This window comes from Nomia melanderi, chromosome 10, assembly GCF_051020985.1.
Source record: "Nomia melanderi isolate GNS246 chromosome 10, iyNomMela1, whole genome shotgun sequence".
NCBI classification, from domain to species: domain Eukaryota; kingdom Metazoa; phylum Arthropoda; class Insecta; order Hymenoptera; family Halictidae; genus Nomia; species Nomia melanderi.
The window spans coordinates 14,425,803-14,450,270 of record NC_135008.1 but is presented as its reverse complement, the minus strand read 5'-3'; the positions used below and the strand labels follow the sequence as shown (position 1 = coordinate 14,450,270).

Below are 24,468 nucleotides of genomic sequence, written 5' to 3'. Positions count from 1 at the left end.
TAAGCATCGAATTCATTTGTGTTTCTATTAAATTGTTAACGGCAAAGTAGTTGTATCAAGCACCGTTGTGAAAGAAGTCATACGACAAGGGCTTAAAGGTTATATAGAAGAATATTTTTTACCTGTTCGTCGCGTATGTCATCTAGGATCTATTTGTCCAATCTTTTTGCACGACGGAATGGATCGGGCCGGCTAACGCGAAAATTAAGCACGCGTAGTGCGTATCTATGCGGGCATACTCGGATCCCTCGGCCATTGAAAGCTACATCGCTCACCGTATGTCCCCGTTCGCGGCTTAACAAAACGGGCTCGTTGCGTTCGAGGCAGCGAGGGATCCCTCGAAATCCTTTAAATTCTGAATCGAACCCATCGCGCGGAGCCCATCGCCATTTATCTGCTTGCGGAATTCGCCGCGCCAAAGGAAATTTGTTCGGCTTCGTACGCGTTACGCCCCACCGATGATAATCAGCCTTCACCCACAATGATTTGTTAATCATCGATACGGCTGAAAATGAACGTAATCGTTTTGTTAAAGAGCAAACATTGCCACTTGATTATTTCTATTTTATTTTGTAGTTTCTAAGGTATCCAATTTTCGACTTAGTTTATTTAGATGTGAAAAGGAAAAGTAGGCTGTAGTTAAATGAAATCATTAGCGAAATATTGATGTAAATTATAATATATTTTATTTGGATTCTCGAAGGTGTAATGTAAACAGATGACGCATACTTTAAGTATTGACTCGTACTACTGATTATGTCCACGTATTCCGTATTATTTGTAATGATTTATTTCTAGTGATTTTTTTATTTCTGCTAAGTATATTTTCCTTTAGGAGATTTTATAAGTGTTCAAACTGGATGTGTACGTTTATGATATAATTTTTTCTACTGTTTTCATAAGAATCATAAATATTTAAAAATTCGTTAAGCACGCGGGCCTTTAAATACGTACTACTACTGTATGCATGTATAACCTTCCACGTCTATATCCACGTGGTCGAGACTGTAAAATGAATTTAATAAATATGATTATTCTCCCTATATTATTTTACACATTTGATCTTTGTTTTTTTTCACAGTAAACGTACCGCTGCAGTGAGTACATCATTAATAAATAAATAACACAAACAAAATAATTTGGAAACTCGTTTCTCTAGTAAAATCAAACCACACACAAGAATGAAATTAAATTACTTTTCAAGTGCAAAACATTCAAGCAATACAAACAGTATTAGTTTCTAAAAAGCTCCATATTAAAGCAACTTCAAAATCAAATACTATTACTACATTACTGTTACTTAAATACAATATCTCAATTACACCTAACCACTCCCTTTTTTTCCCATCATTAAGAAAACAAAATCGCAGGAAAACAAAAATCTGCTCCAATCTCAAAACTACTGTATCTCCAAGGAAACCTCATTCACGTCTCGAATTCGCTCGCGCGAGTAAATTCGCGCCGTTAATCGCGCGACGCCTAGCTCGGTCCGCCGGAGCATCAACGATCCCGTTCCTTCCACGAATAACGACGAACCATTACCTAAGATAAACCGACAAAGGCATGCACGTCTCGATTCCGGCGTGCATTAAAAATCGATATTCCAGTCGTGAACGGGAGCAGATTCTTCCCCGACAATGTAAACATATCCTCGATACGTCTGTACATCTAGGAGACACGAAGACAGCCGCGTTCACCTCGTCGTCGTCGCCGTCGTCGTCGTCAGTGGTATAAAGCAGGAGGAAGAGACCTAGCTGGTGGAGCACGAGGAAGAGGGCGCAGGAGGAGCGGAGGAGGAAGAGAAAGATTCTCTTTTGCCTATATCTGTTTTCCACTTTTTTTCATCCCCCGGGTGGCAGGGGTACCGGTTCTAGTCCTCTCTCCCTCGGTATGCTCTCTCTTTCTCCCTTTCTCCCCCTTTTCTAGTGTCGCCCTCGTTCCTCTCCGTCCCCTGTTCTTTTTCCTCCTCCCGCCCCGGTTCGGTCTCTAGCTGTCCCTTTCTTTCCATCCGCTGCCTCAAAATGTGGCATTCAACAGGGCTTCCACGGTGCTTGCGGTGGCGCGGAATCCGCGCCGGTTTGCCGCGACGCGGGGTGCATCGGGGAAATGATGCGCAGATTGGCCGGATCATCTCAAAAACCACCACCCTCTGCCTCCAGCCCTCCTCCTACCCATGCTGGGTCCCCCCTTTCACTGTGATTCCAGCCGTCTCGCTCGCTCGCGCGGGTAACCCCTAGCCCGCGTCGCGCTGCCCGTCTCCGTTCCGCGTGCACCTCGCGCTCCCGTCGCCGACGGTCGCCAGGGATGGAATACAACCCCCACTTCCCGGCACCGCCGCCGAACAACCACCCTGCCACCGCTCTGTGCCTACCACTGTGCCCGACGACGAGTGACTGAGTCCTCCGATTATTATCTCATTTGCTGGCACGAGCAGCACGCGACGGCTGCCCGGCGTCGCCTGCTCAGGATCTGTGAATCGCTGCCCCCTCGATCGCCCGCCAAGGAGAGGACCGCGGGAACCCGTGGCTACCTGTCGACACAGGTGAGTAGCGGATTCATAAATCTTTCTTTCATTTTCGTTGCTTGTGATTGATTGTTCCGTCGGTGATGATGTTTGCTAAGGGTAGAAACGTTTGTTTTCGGGTTACGGTATCTTTGAAAGTTCTCTGGCGAGGTTCTCTGTGTGATCTTCTTGGAAAGTTGGGATTTGCAGTTGGAAGTTCATTGGTGTTCTTTTTTTTGGTTTCGTTTATTTGGGCTTGTGGAGATTTAGGTGAGATCGTGTCAATTAGAATTGCCTTGTTTGTATTGGTTGGTAGTTAGGAGCTGGTTCTGTTCAGTTGCAGGAGACTTTACTAGGGATGCACACGTGGACGTGTATCGTTTTGTGGTTTGGGGTGGGACATGAGGGCCAGGAGGAGTGAGGAAATTTCGAAGTTGCGATGTTTGGTGAAGTTTGAAGTTGTTGAAAGGGCTTTTGAAGTTCGATCGGTTGTCGATTAAGTAATTGATTCGTTTGAAATTGAATATATTGAGATGGAGGTAGAACGTGGACGTCGGAAGATGCTTACTGATTATTTTGCATATATTTTCGTGAGTTTTGATGCATGACTAATTTCTGTAGGGACCTTGTTGATCGAATGGAGTGAGGGTTGATAGAAATTTTGACGAAGGATATTAATTTAATATCGGATCGCGTACGTTTGAATATGAAAATGTGTAAACGAACAAAACTGATACGCGCTCGTAGTAATTACGGAGAAACATCAAAGTTCAGTGGCAAAGTAAATAGAAAGAATGGGGGTTGGACAGAGAGAACCAATCCAAAATTAGCGGGAAACGCGAGTATGCGGCGAGTATCGCGTGTCCCGGTAATAATTCATCATGCAATCGTAGATTGGTCCTGCACGGTCCTTTGTACCGCGTGTTTTCGCCACGCGACAATACTGATTACCGGGTCGTTTCGGCTCGGTTTCATTGAAATGGCAAAACATCAGCCCGGATGTAATGTTTACAAATACTTTAATCGCAATAAATATTACGTAGTGCTTAGTTCGACGATTAACTTCGTTAATATTAATTGATGAATTTTCCTCGACGCTATTTTTAATTGCCGAAGTATTACGTTTAAGGATGGATAATGTTTTTGTTACACTCAATTTTATGTCAATTCATATTACTTTAATACGTCTTCTTTTAGTTTTCGTTGCTTTTATTAAAAATATGCAATAATTTGGAGCTCCGAATAGCAAAAATCAAACGTCGTTGAAATAACAGTTGAAACATCAATTACCTCGGTTGAGATTATTGTTAAGAGAATGCGAACTGCGGTTACAATACATAGGTTAATAAATCAGTATAACGTTTTTAGACTAATAAATTTTACGATTAAAAATCTGTTATTATTTTCCAGTGAAAAATTTGTGATTTAGAGTGACTCGATAGTAATGGAAATTCAAATATCATCTTCAAATGTTTTTGCTTGTGTCTTCAAATGTTTCATTAATCAAATTAAGTATTTAATAAAATTGTGGTCACTGATGGTTCAGAAATTCAGAGATTGATTGTATATTACTAAGCGTTCGAATTCAATCCGCAAATACTGAATAAATGAATTTCTGGAAGCATTACAGTAACTACGGGATATATTACGGGTAGCCAGTTATCAATAAAATAATTACTCAAATCACAAGTAAAACAATCTCTAGATGCATCGACTACATTATAATCCAAACGTGCATTACCGCTTTTTCATGTTTAATCCATGCAGAGGTATTATTAAAAAACCACTTGATTTATAAATATCGATACCTTTCGATATCTTTCAAGATCTTTTAAAATATAGTAAAATCCTTATTTACGAATATCTCAGTCTCTAATCGTTCAACATTGTCAAAATCATTTCACCTTGTCATCTTAAAATAACCAGACTCATTCCTAACGCAGACTTAACTTAGAACTTGCCATCTTAAAAATACATATTAACAATAATTAATCATAAAACATTACTTTCCTTAAACTTCGCTCGTAAGATAATAAATACATCTCAATACGTTTCAAATATCCATCGTGTCGCAAAGTCGAACTTGGGTCTGTAACAGTCTGTGAAATCTTTCGCGCGGGATCCGTCGCGTCTGTCGGAAGCGTTGCAATTTCTGCGCTCGCGTGGGCATTAAAATCACTGGGCTCCTCCTCAAACTATCGCATAATGTTGCCACATGGTTCCCTTAAGTACTAACGGAAGCTTGTGTATCGCAACGCGGCTTGTTTCGCATTTTTCGTTCGCTGCACTCTTTTACGTCCGCAAAAGAGGACCGTTCGAATTACGCGGAGAGTTCAACCGTAAAAAAATCCGGGTTCCGCCACTGCGAGACTGACATTTTTTTCTTTCTCTCTCTCTCTATCTATCTCTATCTTTCTCTGTCTATGTAAAGCGAGATCGTTTTGTGCTGGGAGGATGCCACCCCCGCAATAAAAATGTTTATGTGGACAGTAAAGGGATCGTCGTTACTTGAAGGGAAAATGAGGACGTATGCCGGCGCGGGCGTAAAGACGAACGAGCTGAATATACACCTGGATCGCGAATTAATTCGCTTTTCGCTCTGCTGAAATCCTCCTCTCCTTCCAGTTCACCGTTTATCGATCTTGTTACCAATTTTTCTGTTTCTGATTTTTTAATTGCGAACCAGGGTCTTGCATATAACGAGCATAGGAGAGTTATCGGGAAAATGGAATATAATCGTAAGGAATAATGGGTATTATCGTTCGAATTAATATGTCGAATGCTATGGGGGTCAACGGTGGCCATTGTACTGACATAGTGATCAATCATCCGCGACTACACAATTGATTATCTCTGGTTTATTACGGTTCTTCGGTTCTGGGTTAATTGCGCTTTTATTTCTGCGAAAGCTTGCCTACATCGGTAAAAACATAATACCTATCGTTAATCGATAAGTTTCTTGTTACAGTTGTTTCATTTGTTGTTAATACGTTAATTATTTATACATATTATAGATTTCACAATTTATATGAAAATGTCTTGTACAGCTTTCCGAGAGAAAAGCTTGATAACAAAGCATTTAATAGCATAATGTATGCAGAATATGAACTAAAAAATCTTATGTTTTTTGATAATATAATAAAGCATTGGTTAATGAAATCAATTCTGCAAGATCTGAGGGAATAATTCTTTCGCAGCCAAGATAAATAGAAGCAATTATCTATTAATAATGTAATGTCACGATTCTTACATTGCATTATTATCTAGTTACTTGAGCTATTGAACATTGTTATTCGACGTCAATCGTTTCATGTACTGTAACTGTTTTCAAGTAATTCAAAACCGTTAACCATCGTTGGCCACGTAACAAAGTTACGGTTTATGTTTTTCCTTCATAATTATTATTTATAGTTTTCATTGGTTTTATGTAGATCCGTTTTACACGAATGAAAATCACGTAAATATAATCTGCCAGCACAAAAGAAAACGAAAGAATGGAAAGAAACATTGATATAACTATATCTTTACTTCGTACAGCTTAATAAAATAATAATAATAATAACATTTCGGAAAACAAAAGTAAATTTTATCTGGTATCACTAAATTCAAATCGCGTATAAACGATACGTGTACGATCAGGTGAAAAAAATGAAAATTAATCAATTAGATTCGCAGTACTCAGTCTAGGCATCGCACAGTGAGGTATCTGACCCAAAAACCCGGAAAAAATCGGTATTAACTCGGCTGTAACAATATAAAATCAAAATTGCGTTTTAATATTTAAAAAATAAAAGTGGCGATGCAAATCTTTTTGTAAAAAGTCGAGGTCACTTCGACTTTGACTATTTACAAAACAATGTATTTAGAACTTTATTTAACCAGTTAAGTGCGTTCGATGAGTATACACGTCATCTTGAAATCAAAATGATACTAATTCTTTCAACGATCAATTATTTATTTTTCAGATAAACATATAATTCTTCTTCGTTTTGCTTTGGTTTTTCGTTAGAATATATTATAGATGCATTTGTCCTACGTTTGACGAGTATACACTTCATTCTCCGATTTCATGGCGCGCATTATCGAAGATTTTTCAAATTAAATTCCACGGTGAAGAAAGGTAAAATTAAAGTGACCTTGACTTTTTGCAAAAAAAATTTACATCGTGAAGTGGCACATGGACAAACTATACATTATCATCGTGTTCGAAGAGGAATCGGTCCGTCGCTCGACGACCACGTCGTTGAGGAGGAACCTCGTCGTCTCCGACGCAGTTTCAGTTTCACGGGGGCGGGGTAGGGCCGGTTTACGATTCATAAGACAACTCGGTGGATTGAATTAAGCGAGCGTCGCGGCAGCTGCCAGTCCGTTCCGTTCCGTTCCTGGTCCGTCCGCGCACCCACTGCGAATCTGCATAATCCCGTTCACGTCGACGATTCTAATTGGCGGATTGTTTCAATCTCTGTCGCCGCGAATATTTGCATTGCTGTTCCTCTCATTTCTGTTCGCTCCCACTCCCTCCCCCGCTCTTCGTCGCTCTTTCTCGCTTCCTCCGATCTTCCGCTTTTTGTTTCATCCACACCTTCCTTCCACCCCCTTTTTTCGGCAAGGTTTCTCCACCTCCAGAACTTTGTTCCGCGTCTTCGGCATCTGCCAGCAAAGCTTGTAATTTTTACTTTTGTTACAAATTCCGAGTCCTCACCCCCTTTTTCACGCGTTTACTTTGGTCCTCCAGTTTCTTTCTTAACCAATTAACTGCGTTCGACGAGTATACACGTCATCTTGAAATCAAAATGATACTAATTCTTTCGACGATGAATTATTTATTTTTTTAGATACGATATAAGTCTTCTTCGTTTTGCTTTAGCCTTCGTTAGAATACATTATAAGTGCGTTTAGCTTGCGTTACACGAGTATACACTTCACTATTTGATTTCATTGCATTTACTGTACGGTTTGCTCTATCGTTCTTAGGAAAGTTAATAGTCATTCATTTAGATCTTGGAAATTAAAGATTTAAAAGTAGACAATTAGGATGCGTGACTGCACCAATCAAAATTGAACGAAACACTCATCAAATAATGTTTGTACAATTCAATACGAGTGAAATTGATTCGTTCTGTAAACGTAGTTTTTACACGTTCGAAGACCGTGCTTTTCCAGTGATTGTTCCACGTAATATGTTATTCGTGTAATTTTTGTATATTTAGAACATAATAAATACTATATTCCAAATATATGTTAATATCATTATAACAACGTTAATCAACAACGTCACATATATGTGACTCTCTACACGAATCGTTGGGTCATATATACGGAATAGGGTACATGGTCGCGAACGAGTTAACCCTTAACCTCTTACACTGGAAAGACGTACCACGTACGTCGAGATGTTTTTGTTCTAAAATTGCTAATTATATCTTACATATATCGCTGGTCTTGTTGCATTACACATACTAGATTGTTGTGAAATCACTATATAAAGTTATTAACACGTTGACTGCCACGGTGATCACTAATAACCGGAGTTTCCAAATTGCTGAACAGTTACAATAAAAAGATAGATTATAATAAAAATATTCAGTAACGTAAGTGTCTAGATAATGGTGTAACATAACTACTGTGATATCAAGACATTAATAATTATTTTCAATACTATTTTCCTTTGTTGTTAAGGAGTAAGTATTACTATGTAAAACATTCGAAATTTTAGCGGCAATCAATGTGTTAATAAATAAAATTAGTCTACATATCTATGCAAAATAAGTGAAATGAAATTGAAAATTACATTAAATTCTTCGTGCAGGATTTTGCCGAAACCTCGAATTAATTTTCAGTGCAAGAGGTTACAGATCACGGGTTAACATTTCAATCACTCGAATTTAGGTAATGTGACTTTTTGTATAAATAGAAGAATTAATTTTTCTCAGTGAGATATCGGAAAACCCGAATTTCGTTAATTCTGTGAGACGTAAGAAGATTAAGTGAACAATGGATTTAAAATATTGTGTGAATAATTTGATGAGTGTTAACACTAGAGCTTTCAAACAGTTGAGGTGCCTTATTTATGGTCTCAAAAAAAGTGCAAGAAAGATTTTAATTTTGAGATTTCGAACTTTATTATTTTATCTGTACAAGTATATGAATTTATTGAATAATTTCTCACGAAAGTGTTCTTGTGATTTTAATAATTCTGATTAATTTGAGCTGATATTATTAAAAGACATAACGAACGATGACATTAATTTTTTGGGTATTTATTCGAACGATCTTAAGTTAACTTATCATAATGTTATCAGTTCTCTTTGCATACTTCGTTGTATATATTACAACCACATGCATTAAGATTACTTCAAGTCATGACGAATTAAAGTGGTTTCATGGGATACAATAAGTTTCTTTCTACCATCATTCATATTTTTCTGGCACTGTATAATACATAGTTTAATTGTTACTTAGTTAAATTGAGTTGAAAATTGAATTTATAACGAATGTTTATGTAATTATTGATTTAAACGTTTTATTAAAAATTATATGCTTCGGGGTATATGGGTGCAATCAATAGACCGAGAATATTGAGGCAATTGTGGGTGTTAAGTGGAATTAAACGGAAATTCGTTCACAGTGTTAATGTATCGGGTTCAAAATAATATTGACAGCTTACTAACCTTTATTCAAGTTTTTGGTCTGTTTAGTTTTATACAATCATCTGTATATTATAATCGCGTAAAATCCGCAGTTCGGCGATCAGTTCGGTAATTGCGTATATCTACGGCTTACTGTGCATAATTACTTATAAATCTGGAAAATTCAATCAATGTCACTCTAAATGAAACGAGATTTTCCAAACTTCTCTCCTTTTTCAAAAATTTCATTTGGAGATTGCTTTCCATTCAGATACAGTAAAAAAAATATTGTCATATTTCGGAGTTCACGTTGTTTTTTTAACATTGTAGTTCACATAGACAGATAAAACTGATTCGTTCACATTCTTATTAATCTTAAACTACCAGCTGAAATTTTAAAAACTCTATGGATTCCTCAAGCAATAAAATTATTATATTTGATAAAGATAAAATTATACTGTATTTTAACGTGCACAATAATTTAACCTAAATGTTTGGCTATACAAATTTATCAAAATTTTATTGGACAAGGAAGAAAGTTTGAGGTATGGAACTCACCTCGGCAATTAACACTAAAACTATCCAGCAGTGAAATTGACTTTTGACAATCCTCTATAGAAACTCCAGGAGTGCATCTATTGAAACTTTACTTGATTTATAATTCAGTTCGTGTATTGCCAAATCAATTTCTTTAATAATTTCTCAGAGAAACATCTGTTATCCTTTTAACTCTTTACACTCCGAATTTCTTTTGCATTTTTTCCTCAATAACTCTATATTATTACGATATTCTATTTGAAATGCATTTAAAAAAATAGTTAGTTTGTAGAGGACAGTGTAAACGATTCTTTTTAATAATAATATTGAAAATAACATAATAATATAATCTATTTTAAAAATATCTTGGAAAAGAATCACACTTGTGAATAAAACTGATGTCGAGTCACGCTCTACATAGGAGCGTAAAGGGTTAATAATTGCAAAATGTAGAAATCAGGAATGGGTAATTTTGACCCGTCTGGTAGTTTTATTATTAATGATTGAAATTAAACGAACATTTTTCGTATGTCATTATTGTTTCCCCACTATTTCACAAAGAACACAACAAGTTAACAACAAACTAGAATTATATGGGCATGTATTTATATATATGTAGTTTGGTGGTATCAATGATAAGGGATAAGTTACCATTCCAGGGGTTAAAACGGAGATGTAGAGGGAAACAGGATCCAGAGGCGCCAAAAGTGTTTATTACAATTTTAAAAAGACACTTAAATGGAATATTATAGGGGCGGCCGGTGAAAATGTGTTACCGTTGACTTTTAGGAGGGTGCTACGCTGGCGAATAAATTGTTTCGTCGCGGTGAATCCGAAGTAAATGCTCGGACGGACTTTCTCGCTGAGGCTTCTTTATCGTCCCTGGTAATAGAATAAAGGAACCGACGACGCAATGGAAATTCTCAGTTTTTGCATAATTGACGTACTCTCGGCCGCGCGACGCTGAATTATTTTACGCGGGGTAATGCGATTTAAATACGGTAGAGGGCCGGAGAAGATGTTTCCGCGAGCTACGTGGGCAGAATGTAGATTTCAGTTTCATCGTCCGTTTCCTGGCCGCACATTTTTCACCGTTCCGAAGGGGAGGAATCGCGAGAAAACACGGAGAAGATACAGTCGCCGATCCGACGATCAGGTCTCTGAAAGCTTAACGTGTCGTTGACAAATGTTTAAAAGAATGTAACCATTTCACAGAACCGGAATTTTGTATTAGGTCATTCCATAAGTTGTGTTTATATTTCCCGCGTTACGTTTTGTAATCGCAGAGGGATACAAAGTCTTGGATGACTAAACTTTTATTCTTCAGCTCAGTCAGTAGAAGGCATTCCAGAGCGACAGGTCGTGAAGTTATAAGAATTGTATATTTAACCTGTTGACTGTGGAAATTAATTAAAAAAATCTCTCGTCTTGCACGCAATAAAATAAAAAGTGAACTATACACTCGTCAAACGCAGGACGAATACACATAGGGTATATTTTAATTCATCTAGCAAGAATTAGTATCATTTCATGCTTCAAGATGACGTGTATACTCGTCAAACGCAGTTAACGGCTTAATAAAATATCATTTTATGAAGTAGAATAACAAACGGCAGGAACTTATGGGACGACCAAATATTTATGTATTTATTCTTATCGTAACCAGTCAAGTAACTGGCTACAAAAGAAAGGTAAACAAGTTAGATGATACATTTTTTTTAGTGGAAACAGAAACTGAAGTAAGGACAAAAATTGAAAAACTGATTAATTGGACAATATAAGAATTTATGTGAAGTTAGATAAACAAAAGAAAACACGGGGTTTTAGTCGAATTTTAAATTTGGAAAAGACCGGTTCGCGGTACGGTTAGTGTTTACACGTTTAAGACATATTAAATCGAAGGTATCCTCAGCAGTTGACAACGTTTGTGATATTACAATAGTAAGTGAAACTGAAAAATGTACAAATAGAGAAAATATTTTTCAGACACTTCAAGACAAAATTACATTATACCTTATTGTAAATTTCATTCTTCTAATTTGATCGTTTTCTTAATTATTATCTGGAAACTTACACGTGAATACCCGTAAGATTTTGAGAAAATATCATATGATGGATCGTTGGTCTTGAATGTTTGAGAATTTAGTAGTGAAATAGTCTTGATAATTTATTTTATTAATTGTTGTCTATGTTTCTGATTTATGTCACTTTTTTACGAACTGGAGGATACCAGTGTGACTCCCGTGAGTAACGTTTGAGAGTTAGACACCAATTAACATCTTCCATGAACAGTCTGTTAATCCCTTCTCCTGTAATTTCTTTCACAACTGTGATAAAACTACTTTATCGTTAATAGTTTAGTAGAAACAGAAAAGGATCTGATGCTTATTCTGTATTTACGTTTACTTTAAAAGTTAACACGTTGAATGCCATCGGGGTCAACGGTGACCCCCGGCCAAATCGAATTACTGTAATTCCCTCAATTAAACGATGATTATTAAAACATATTCCCGTATTGTAAATAACTTTGCATAATGCGTTAACATTCAGCAAGACACACTTGCGATAATAACAACGTAACTCAATTAAATAATTTAATATTGCATTTCTTTCATTTCGCATATTTTGCACCTTAAAATCGTGCGACATTCAACGTGTTAACCCTTTACCTTACAACAACGAGTGAGACTCGTGGTGAAGATGTTCAACATGATTCAATAAATATATGCATTACTCAGTTTATTCGAATTCAAAGTAAATATTATTCCTCTATAATCAACTATTATACTTAAAAGGAAATATAGGCATAACATATGCTTAGAATTTTTCTCTTTTTCCAATAAATTATTAACGACAACGTAGCCGTATCGATCGGAGCTGAGAAAGAAATCATAGGGAAAGGGGTTAAAAATTGATAATAGACAAGTAATATTTCATTTACATGAGAAATAAATAAATAATCTTTATTTTTGTCAAATTCGATTGAAAATTTCGTCACAAGTCTGAGTCGATGTTATAGGAGAAGGGTTTAAGAACTTTATCTGGAAACTTGTGACTCGAGATTGGACTAAAATAATGCATCGGCTGAATTTTACGGCGCGGCAGACTTTAAAATTTCCTGTTTGGAAAGGAGTGCGCGCTGTAAGCAATGGAAACGTGTCGCTATTGTCTCGCGACTGAGCTATCGCGGGGGAGAAAAAGTCGTTCCACGTCCCTGGGGATTTCTCAGAAAGATCCATGTAGGTATCTGGTGCCTTTCTAGCCTTTTATGTCCTCTTCTCGTTACGACGGCGATTAAAAAGTCCGCAGAATATTAGACGTGTCAGACGTATTCGTATCAACATTGGATTATACGATAGTTTTATTGAGTTTGGACGATAAAATTTTGATGTTTGTTGTACGTGGTGAACAAAATTTTGTTCTTCGAAACGAACAATATCTGTTTTCAAACTATTATAATGTGTATAAAGGACACTTCTTCCACCGTTTTTACATAGTTTTGGTTTAGCCAGCAAACAGTTGAGTGAGTAAACTAAATCTAAAACCTAAGAACGTCGAAACTTTTACATCATCCCAATAGAATATCAGAATGTCCGGGAAAATGTACATTCTCGGTGATTCGATTTACACATAGTGAAATAGAAATTGAACAGATTCAAGCTGAAAATATAAAGATGACTGCCAAGTGAATTCATATTCAGAGAATTTATATTGAAATTCAATTTCAGAGGCAAACTATTAGAATGTTTGACATGTATTTCCCTAAATTTCACAACATTGATTTAATATACACGTACATAGAATTTCATTTAAAGAGATAGGCAACGAGAAGAAACCGTGTTTGAAGGTATCATCAAAATTTCTCGTTCTACAGTGTTCGACAAATCTTTGTTCAAATCATATAGTACAATTTTTCGAATTCTAATCTTTCGTTTCATAGACAGAAAAATGAAATGTAATTTGAATTTGGCGAGTCGTAGACGGAAAATGACATATGTTTCATTTAAATCGAGCGATATCGATATGTGCTCCTCGAGTAGCTGAGATAGCGATGAATATCTTTTAATTCATTCTTTTTTCGAGGTCCCGAATGATTCGGACGATTCGGCCTTTAATTGATTAAAATATAGTTCGTTGTTCGAGCTCTTCCCTTGTTGACTATAACTATTACTTCACACACGATCGAAAATCGTACAGCAAATAAGATCAACTAGTTCATAAAGCTAATGAAGCGTTCACGTGGTCAAGTGTGAAAGAAGTTCGAGGATTTTCAGTGGTCGATGCCAGCGACGCGACACAGACCGTCAGAATTATGGGCAGGACGCAACTCGAGCACGGACGACGAGCCAGTATTTATCACGAAGAGTAAAACTGACAGCAGTCCATTTCCTGTTCGTCCTGCCTGTCTGGCTGAACATAATATCTCCTGACGAAACAACGTGGACGCCGTTTGTTTGGGAAACAATGGACCGAAACAATACCCAATCCCTCCTCGGCCCGCGGACGCGGATACGGACCACCATTCTGATTTCCACGCCCTGTTACTCTCTTCAGTCTTTCTATGGCGAGGAGATCTTTCCCGAGACTTTCCCGAGACGAAAATCCGGTTTCCAGGAAAAACTTTCTCCCGTCCCGGAGCATTCGTTACATGTATCAACGCGTCCTCCTATTTACCCGAACACCTGAGCTCTTATTCCAAGCGTTCTTCTTTGAAGAAGATAGCTGGAACAGAAGTCTGCGTGAATACCTTCGAAATAAATAGTGTTTCTTTCTTTCTTTCTTAAATTTAACACTAAAACTACCGAGCAATTGGAATGACATGTCTCCAATTTTTTGTAAAAATTGAAACACGCTTTTTGAGATTTGAATAGTCTCCTAGTCTCATATCTATATAAATACACAAATTTAATTCAAAATCTTTAGTAAAAACGCCTTCAGTACTTAAATACTTCTGGGTTAATTTAACCCGTTCAGTAGTTTTAGTGTTAACTAATTTCAAATTAATTTAATTTTAAGCAATTTTTTCACTTTTTTCAAATCAAGACTTTTTTCGTGGACCAGATAAGAATTTCTTTTTTCCCTTCGTGACATTATTACAATCGAGTACAATCGGATACAATCCGAGGGTTATCTGGTATTACGTCTAACAGTTACCAACGACATCAATTTTATTTCATCAAACTTAACACTAGGTTCACGGAACGCGCCAATTTGACACATATTGAATTTTATAAACATTATTTGCTGAACGTTTACGTCTATTTTCATACATGCAGTTGCACTATGTACCCTAATCATCTATCTACCAACCCCTAATTACTAAGATCTAAGTGAACGAATATCCATTTTTTAAGGAACAACAGAATAAACTATTCAATAAACGATCGTAAACCTAGTGTTAAATAAACAAAAAACTTGTGTGCTTTTAATTTGTTCGTTGCTAGCTTTCCATTTCATCATTACAATGTATTATGAACTATAACTAACAAGGGAGCTTCGGTAACGACAAATAGTGTAATGCCTATCTACATGCAAGGAGTGCCATCATTCTGAAGGATCTAAAGACCAAAAAAAGATTGCTAGATATTTTCCACCAAATTTCCTCATACCTGTAAAGTTGAAAGAAAATCGCGATGTTCGAGTTACTGATGCTCTCTTGTAAGCTTCGCACAAACGCCCCGAACAGGCGGTTTTAGTTTGTTTGTATCGACGTGAGCATGGAATAATGGAATCCGTGATGATTCGAAGATATTATAACTTCATTAATCACGGTGTGCTGTCGGATCGTCGGGGACGTTCCCTCTAATTACTATTTGTCCTCGCTGCGATTGTTCATACAACCGCGGCGCGAAGTTTAATTGAAATACCTACGAGCGTGGATTCTCATTAACGATTTCACAGGGATTCCTCGAGGATTCCTCGGAAGACACCCGGAGCGAAACCGAACGTGCACTTGACAGAAATTAGTAATCCTTAATGGATGACGCGATGCAAGGCTGGTTTTACTCCAGCTTCCCTCCAGCGCCATAGGCGGTGCCGGTTCCGGCTTCCTTCGTCTTAGACTTAACAGCGGCGGATATTCAATTAATTTTAGAAGACAATAGTAGCTCGCTTCCGCTCCGCCGATTTGTACATACCTGTTCCGTGTTTTGCACTCTCGATTATTTGCGGCAGACGGACAGGGTGTACTATCAAAATTATTGACCGTGGTAAACCTTCTATCGCTTCCCACCGTCTCATCGTGTACTAGCCTATAATTTGCTGTTTAAAACTGTTCGTCGGTCTACGGTTCTTAAGAATTACGTATACCTATGTAATCTCAAGTGAAAGTCTTCAATTTCGTTTTTTCTTCGTTCCGTATAACAATATCTTCGCATAGTAGACAATAATTAATTGAATTACTTAATTAACTATACACTTTCAAATCGAAACTGTTACTGTTAATTTCGAAATATTTCGGCAATAATAGAAAATAGATTTTAACTTTAACTGAGGTTAAAGTTTTCTCTACAAGACATTCCAACGAATAATCAATTGCTATTAAATTTAGTCTTCATTCAACGAAGCAAGTTACATTTTGCTATCTTGCTACAAAATTATATAGATTACTGTGCTTAACATTGAAGATAACTCAAAATTTATAAAACAACATTGAACAGAAGATTACCAAGTGCAGTACAAACTATTCAAATTATTCAAGAACATTCCATAACACTCAACATTCAAAACTTTCCAATGTCTCCAGCTAATATCCACGAAACACCAAGATGACCACCACCACAGGCGATCCATCGACTTTGAAGACACCAGCCTCGTTGTCCGGCGGCGACCTGGTCTCCCGTCTGCTGGCAGCGACGCCTCCTTACCTGTACAACATGCCACTGACACCGCACAGCTTCTTCTTCAGTGAGATGCTGCGCTCGTTCGTGCAAGCTAAAGCGGAAGCGACATCAGCAGGGACAGGCACGAGCAGCGCGCCGAGACGTCGAAAAAGATCGTGGCGTGAGGCGCGGGACCGTCCTCTGGAGCTGACCACGAAGGAGAGGCAGCACCATCATCACCATCATCACCACCATCATCACCAGCAGCAGCAGCAGCAGCAGCAGCAACAACAGCCGGAGAAGTATTTTCACACGCAACAGCCACAGCAGCCGGATACCCGGCTGGAGAACAGGGGCAAGCCGACCGACACGTACGATCCCGAAAACAAGATGGCAGCGTTCGAGCAGAAGCCGAGCTTCGGCGGTGACATATTGAAGCCCGTAGACGAGAACAGGTCGGACTTCAGTAAACAGAGCAAAAACTACTTCGACGAACGGCCGCGCCATTTCGAGCAGACACAACCACCGGAGAGCATATTCTCCAGCGAACTGCAGAAGGTTAAACCGGAAGAGACCCATTCGATAGATCGCAAGAACTGCAATTACAACGACAGAAGTCCTTACGAGGAGCGTACGAAAAGCGCGATAGGTAGTCAAGAGCTGCCTCTGTTACCTGATCAGAAAAAGCTAGACTTCTCCAGGAGCTTTCTGCCTGGGCTACCTGGAAGGGGCTGCGATATGCTTCAAGGGGTTAAAGGATTCGGTCTACCGGGGAATGTGACGAACCCGGAATTCCTGCCTAATCCGCTTTGGTACCCGCCGTACCCGATGCCACAGTCTTATCCCGGCATAGATCCGTTGCATTTTTTCATTGATCTCCGCGTGTCCGGTCACATCTGGGACCGGAAACTGAGCGAGAGGCAGCTGCCGTTCAAGGGGAAGCACTGTTCCGCGTTCAGCGTGCCGCAGTCGAAGGAGTACAGCAGCAATAGACCGTTAAATCTGACGAGGGACGAGGCGAGCACGTCCAGGAGTGGCGAGGAGAACTCACACGGCACTAATTACATTCTTCGACACTTGACCAGGACGTACAGGAATATCGGCCAGGCGCAGAAAGTGTCCAGAGGCGAGACTTCGATCGAGGAGAGCGAAGACAGCCCGAAGGATATTGATAGTAGTGAGTGTCGGGGGTTCGTTTGATGAGCAAGCTCTAGTTTCTATGCATGCTTCGCGCTGATAGTGGTTTCTTGTGAAGTTGGTGCTCGTGACACGTTTTTTTCGATGGGTAATATGTATATTGGAAGAGGGAAAATACAGAATGGTTTGGATCTTATTTAAAGATGATTATTGGGAACTAATTTATTAGGAATATAAGGAATATTTAAGAGGAATATAAATTGCTTTCACGACAAGAGTACGTGATGATGCAGGAGATAGCGTTAGCTTGAATTATGTTGCATTGGATCAGCTGAATATAGATGAAATTTTTAGGACTTTCGCATATGACCCTCAATGTGCAAAACTACTAACTGAAATACCAAATCGCGATGCATTTATATCGTTGTACAAAACATAATACAATCAGCATTCTTGTTTTTAGATACATAATTATACATATTAAATACATAAAACGTGAAATAAAGATTCAAATGAATTCCAGTGAACCTTCTGTTCCATTCTGTTTTTAACAGATGAAATGAAAACTGTATAATTGATGAACGTATGAAAAATATAAAACAGCACGAACAGTCACAAGTTAGTGACAACGAAAGATCACCATTGAGTGTCCTGTGTGAAGAGTCATTCGAGAATAGCTTAATTCTTGAATAGAAAAGGAGTTATTAATCAGTTCAAAATTCATTAGACGATAGATTCCCGAAAGCGGAAACGCCTGGCACCTCGTCGTCGAACCAAGAGGAAGGGAGGAAGGATCTGCGGGCTCTGATCGGCCTCGAGCTGGTCGTTGACTACGTGAAAGAGCCAAAGGGAGAACCATCGAACGAGCAGACTTCGCAAGTAACCGAATAACTCGTGAAAATCGAACGACTCACTTCCGTTCTCGCCTGTATAAATAGATGTAGCTCCGGCTTCGCTCGGCCACCGTCATTCATGGTAATATAGGAAGCTCTGAACTTTATCGACCGGTCGTCAGAAACGAACCGATCCACCATTCCCCTTTACAATATACGACATCGACGAGTGATTATAGCGAAGTGAAAAAGAACTTTCGATCTAAAGGTGCAGATGCACTAGCAAGTCATTTGGGACATTTCTTTCCGATAGCGACTTGTAGAAGTGTTTCTATTCTATTTTATTCTATTTTATTCTATTTTATTCTATTTTACTCTATTTTACTATATTTTATTCTATTTTATTCTATTTTATTCTATTTTACTCTATTTTACTCTATTTTATTTTATTTTATTCTATTTTATTCTATTTTATTCTATTTTACTCTATTTTACTCTATTTTACTCTATTTTATTCTATTTTACTCTATTTTACTCTATTTTACTCTATTTTACTCTATTTTACTCTATTTTACTCTATTTTATTCTATTTTATTTTATTCTATCCTATTTTATTTTGTTCTATTTATTCTATTTTACTCTACTTTGTTTTATTTTATTATATTTTATTCTATTAGTATCACAACTGAATTGAGTTACCACTAGCAATCTTAGATGCGTTTACATAAGGTACAGATACATTAGTAATTTTCGACATTTTTTTTCTGTTAGTGACTCTCATGACATGCGTACTCTGAGAATACTTGCAACAAGTTCAATTCACTTGTGATAGCAATAAAATAAAATAAAACAGAAGTCTAAATACTTCCGCTATCAAGAAGAATGTTACAAATTTTTTGCTCGCGTATCTCCATCTTAATTCGAAGATTCGTTCTTCTTCCCTCCTTCCGTTCGGTACACCTTTTTAAGATCGAAACTATTATCGGTGTTGCGTTTCACATACTAAACGAACACACGATTTCCCTAACCGGATTACATTGAAATCAGTAGTAAACACTTTTACCGGCGATAATTTTCGCCGGCGGTACTTCATCGACGCTAATTTTAAACGAAGCGGTATAATCACAATCGATTTTAATTCTATCAAAGTTAAAATGAAAATTAAACGGAGATTAACCGAGAAACTGTGGGTTTTGTAGACTTATAGGGTAGTGCGCGTTTAATTACAGTACAGAATATATCCGCGTAAAAGTTGAATGATACCCATCTTTTATTTGTAAATAATTGTCGACGAAACATAAGAATCGTTATATCATTGAAATAATTCACAAATATCTATAAATGCACAAGTACGCTTTGTTGAAATGAAAATTATGTTGGCATCTTTTTTTCATTATTTCATTATGTTCTTAAATTCAATATTTGTCTATGCTGAAGTTTCAGTAAAAAATATTTCATGCTAATACATTTCGAAACGACTTTACAGTTTGAATAAATGTGTAAAAAATTGATGAAACGTTAAGTGCATTCGAAAGTTCGACAGTTAAAACGCAGTGTTCGTTGTTTGTTGTCCCTTTATTATGAACAATTTCAGATTAATGTTGCGTTCATAAACGGATTATAATTGATGTCAATGAAATGCCGCCGACGAAAGGTTTATCCACGAAACTTTGTCTGTGATTCTCCACCAACTTACTTCAATCTAAAAAAGAGTTTAAGTAACGTTTAATGGCACCGACATACACACACACACACGCGCGCGCGCGCGCGCGTGACACACGCAACCTTTTGATATCACCATTTCAAGTATCGCACATTCGAGATACCGATATGTTTGATTCCATTCTAACTTACTGTCGTTCTTTCAAAAGACTTTTCCTATTGTTGAATTCGAGTCTCGATTCGAAGAGTCACCTTTTAGCGAGGAGACGGGGGATCTTAGAGATCCTCGGGGAGCAACGGGAAGCTCCGCTCCGAATTCGACTTTATGTGATATACTCTGTAAATATAGTAACGTTCTACTGTATCTATATGTACTGATAGAAAGTATTCGACGTGTATATTAAACGTAATAAAAATAATGCAACTCAAACACGTCATTTCATTTTATGTTCCTTCTACAATAAATGAAGAAAGATGCACAAATTAATCTACTACGAAATAAAAAAAAAAGAACAGTAATAAGTTCTGCAGGAAATTATTACAAAAATTTACTGCTATTTTTAGGAACAAGGAATCAAACGATCTTCCTTTATTCTAATCAATATATCCGATAAAATGTCACATAATTGTTATACGAAAAACGCTATTTCCCAAAAACAGAAGAGTTTATCAAATCAAGCTTAAAATCTCATTAAATTCTGAATACTAAATTCAGAATTACGAATTCCTTCTTATCTAATCTAAACTTGTTTTAAGATTCAAGGTAACATTAACAGTTTGCTAAACTCGAGCAAACATCGTTCACCGATATCGCGCAGCGTTTACGACAAACAGATAAAGAAGTGCCGTACGAAAAACGGATGTCAAGAGGCAAGGGGTGTCTTCGGAGGGGGACGCCCTCGATGAAATCCGTTCGTCGCGAAGCATGGGCTCGGTGACAAATATTTTTCATGCTCCCTGCGCTGGGCCTCGAAATATGCGTTCGCGGTGCGAGGAAAGGGTGCACTCGAACTCTGGAGAGGGTGAGAAACAGAGGAACGGCGAGAGCGGCTCCTCCCGCTCACCTTTCTGAATGCGGCAGGCTCGTTATAATCGAGGGCGTCCTCGAAGGGGCACGACACACACGGCGAAAGGAGCCGTCACATTCAGCCCGACGTAACGGTCACGGTTCCAGCGTCGATCCGACGACGTTATTTGACATTAATAAACTTCCGTTGACGGGTCGCCCGTCGATCGGGATAACGTTACTCTCTTTGACGAGCGGCGGCAGTGGCAGCGTACAATTAGGGGAAGTCCTCGAATGTACACGCGCAGAGTAGGACGACAAGAGATACGCGGCTTTTAGGGATGACGGTAAATCTGACGGGGGATATCGATCACCCAGACGACAACGACTGGCTCGCGAAACGTCGAATCGAAAAGTTCGCGTTCCCGCGCGGTTAGATCGATGGAGCACCGCTTCGAGCGGCGTGGCCAGCCTGACAGTATGATTCTTGTTGCTCTATGACTGTACGTAAATGAGCGATTTGCTGGAGAATGCAGCGATGATAGTTTTGGGCTACTAACCGCCCGTTGCGCAAGGGTTGGCACGAATCTGAAATACCTTATTGGTCAGTTTTCATCTTTCCTTATTTGATTTTCGATATTAATTTGCTATTCGTCGATACGATTACACGTAACCAGTCGAAACTATAAACAAAACATATAGCGAGCAATCCCTTTTGCTCGTATGCCGTGCCAACTCTGGAGCAACGGAAGGTACTGATCACAGATGATATCATTTCACGTCCTCAACGAATTGAAGGGGTAAGTGCGGTAAGGGGAGAGGAACTCTTCGATCGCAGTTTGACAAAGTCAGAGAATGAGAATAATGAGAAGAAGTGAGACAGACACAGTTCTCCGAGCACCGACGGTCAAGCCACGGGATTTCAAAGTGATGCCGCACGCGTCAAATATAAACATGCGATAAGAGAAATATCAATTTCATTAATTTCAATCTTACTTTCTTAAACGTAGTGCCATTAAAATAAGTTCAAGCACAATGTAAATCGAACTAGTTTTATCGACTTAATGTAATTAACAAAATTGAAGGTTCAGATTTTTAAAATCAATAAAACTAGTCCGATTTACGTCGTGTTTGGACTTATTTTAATCACTACAGTCTCAACAATTCACCGGCACTATGTTCAAGAAAGTAAGATTGAAATTAATGAAATTGATATTTCCTTTCTTACGTGTTTATGTTTGACGCATATGGCATGACTTTGAATTCTCGCGCCTCGACCCTCGATGATCGGTGGTCTGTGTCTGTCTCACTTCTTCTCGTTATACTTATTCTCCAACTTTGTCAAATTATGCTCAACGAGTCCGTGTCCCCTTGTCGCACCTGTCCCTTCAGTTCATAGGTGACGTGAAAAGATATCGTCTGTGAACAGTATGTATTACACGAACTACCCTTGCTTTTAGCATTTACTGACTTCTGTGATAGAAGTAGTATTAAATTGAATATTTTACAAAACAGTAAGAATTCGGCGTGAGGGCAGATAGTACTCGAACAAGGAAAAAAAATTTTCGATAAATGTTTCAAAAATTTATATTTTCAAAGTTATAAACAATTTTTCGTTTCGATACCATCGCTAGTTGGAAGTACCCTTTCGCTGAATCTGGTCAAACGCTGTCATGATTAGCGATAACGCGAAGCTCCAGGATCACTTCTCTCTTGTTGTTCCCATCGATTTTCACCGTTTTGCGAGTTTGTTCTGGTAAAACGATGACGTCGTCCGCGCCGGGAAATTTCTTAACAGGTGCCTGGACTAGTTTGTAGCGACCGATCGGTAACTCCTCTTTGTCCATCTCGATGAACGGTTTTTCCGGAGCGAGCAGCGTGTACGTCTAATTCGGACATTAACATAGAAATTAACGGTACAGTCGTCGCATCGAGTTGCAATGAACATGGTGCCCATGGCTAATATTTATTCGCCGGACGTTTCACCATTAATCAGATTAACAGCGCCACTCTTTGTGCTCGTTTAATTAAACGCCCATCATCGTTGACGAGGGGATTCATTCATTATTATCGGAAGATAAACTATTTTCGATTCGCCGGGATATTTGGCCGAACGAAGTTGCACCGCGGGTATTTCGGTGCGTCTGTGTTTTTCCGGTACGATTAAATTTGATTAAAGTAAATACATGCGCAGCGCCGGTCGAAAAAATTTGATCGCTTACAGCGTTCCACGGTTCACGGACGCGGTCCATTTTTTTTGTCAATAAATACTGTTTGACCGTGCTTCGTCAATTAGTTAGATTAAAATCATGTTTATCGCGGCTTAAGCAACTATTTGTTGTTGCAACTGTAAAAATATGCGTATAATACACAATACGCATGTACGAATAACTCGTGCACCGGGAAATAACACTTTACCGTTCCCAAAGTGGCCATGCTTTTATATAATTTCGTTATATCAATTTTCCTTGTTTTAATCATTTTAGCGACCAAAGAAGTGATACTTTGTCATATCTCGTATTTTACACTTATAAATTTTCATTAATTATTAACACTAAAACAACTAGACAAGTCAAAATAACCCATTCCTGATTTCTTCTTTTTGTAATTATTAAAAAGATAACAGATGTTTCTCTAAAAGATTATTAATAAAATTGATTTAGCAATACGCAAACTGAATTGTATATCAATTAAAGTTTCAATAGATGCACTCTTGGAGTTTCCATAGGAGATTTTCTAAAAGTCAATTTCACTGCTCGACAGTTTTAGTATTAATTGCTGAATAGTGCACTCGAAGTATCTCCTAGATTAGTTGCTGGAATGGTTCTTTCAAATTCAGAATGACGATATTTCAGTTGAAAACGTTCATAAAACCGTGTGGTCCAATAAAAACATGAATAATGTACCTTTTTAACAGGACGCACAGTGTCATCAATTTCGTTTGGGTCCTCGGCGGAGAAGCTGAGATCTAAATCTCGCGAAGATTGTTCATTCGGAATGGGATAAGTTGAGGCTGCGTATCGATTTGCGTCCGGATTCTGCAAGTAGTAAACCCGTCCATTGGCAGCAACCACGAAGATCGCGATGATCGCCAGAGCTCCTTGCTTTCCCTTCATTGTTTCAAGGAAATGCGGATCAAACGGAGAACCGTGCTTGACTGAGTGTGACGGCCGACCACCAACGAAATCGACGGTATAAGACCTTTTCCGTTGCAGCTGCTGTAAGACCTATTTATCCGCTATAAGAAGATTACAGATCATTCCACGGAACGATTAACGATTTTAGCCGCACCGAGTGTGCTGTAATGAAATCGACAAACTTGCTTGACATTTCACTTCGA

General features: G+C 38.3%; 2 protein-coding genes across 7 annotated transcripts; one reads left to right on the top strand and one right to left on the bottom strand.

Annotated features, from left to right (window-relative positions):
• Positions 1-2,272: 2,272 nt before the first annotated feature.
• Positions 2,273-20,552, top strand: LOC116428776 (uncharacterized). 6 transcript variants are annotated; one of them, XM_031980862.2, is made up of 5 exons: positions 10,490-11,312; positions 11,392-11,610; positions 12,689-12,908; positions 16,415-17,667; positions 18,355-20,552. In XM_031980862.2, exons 4-5 carry the CDS (start codon positions 16,437-16,439, stop codon positions 18,516-18,518), a joined length of 1,395 nt encoding a protein of 464 aa, XP_031836722.2. In that variant the 5' UTR covers positions 10,490-11,312; positions 11,392-11,610; positions 12,689-12,908; positions 16,415-16,436; the 3' UTR covers positions 18,519-20,552. The 6 variants fall into 6 exon arrangements, with proteins under 6 accessions (XP_031836721.2, XP_031836722.2, XP_031836723.2 ...); XM_031980863.2 differs by lacking the exon at positions 11,392-11,610 and having other exon boundaries at positions 10,490-11,360; XM_031980860.2 differs by lacking the exon at positions 12,689-12,908 and having other exon boundaries at positions 10,494-11,312.
• A 2,237-nt stretch (positions 20,553-22,789) lies between these two features.
• On the bottom strand, positions 22,790-24,284 carry LOC116428777 (uncharacterized). The gene is made up of 2 exons (XM_031980865.2): positions 24,035-24,284; positions 22,790-23,014 (listed from the first exon to the last, which is right to left on the bottom strand). The coding sequence occupies exons 1-2, from the start codon at positions 24,242-24,244 to the stop codon at positions 22,790-22,792; spliced, it is 435 nt and encodes a 144-aa protein (XP_031836725.1). The 5' UTR covers positions 24,245-24,284.
• Positions 24,285-24,468: the final 184 nt, after the last annotated feature.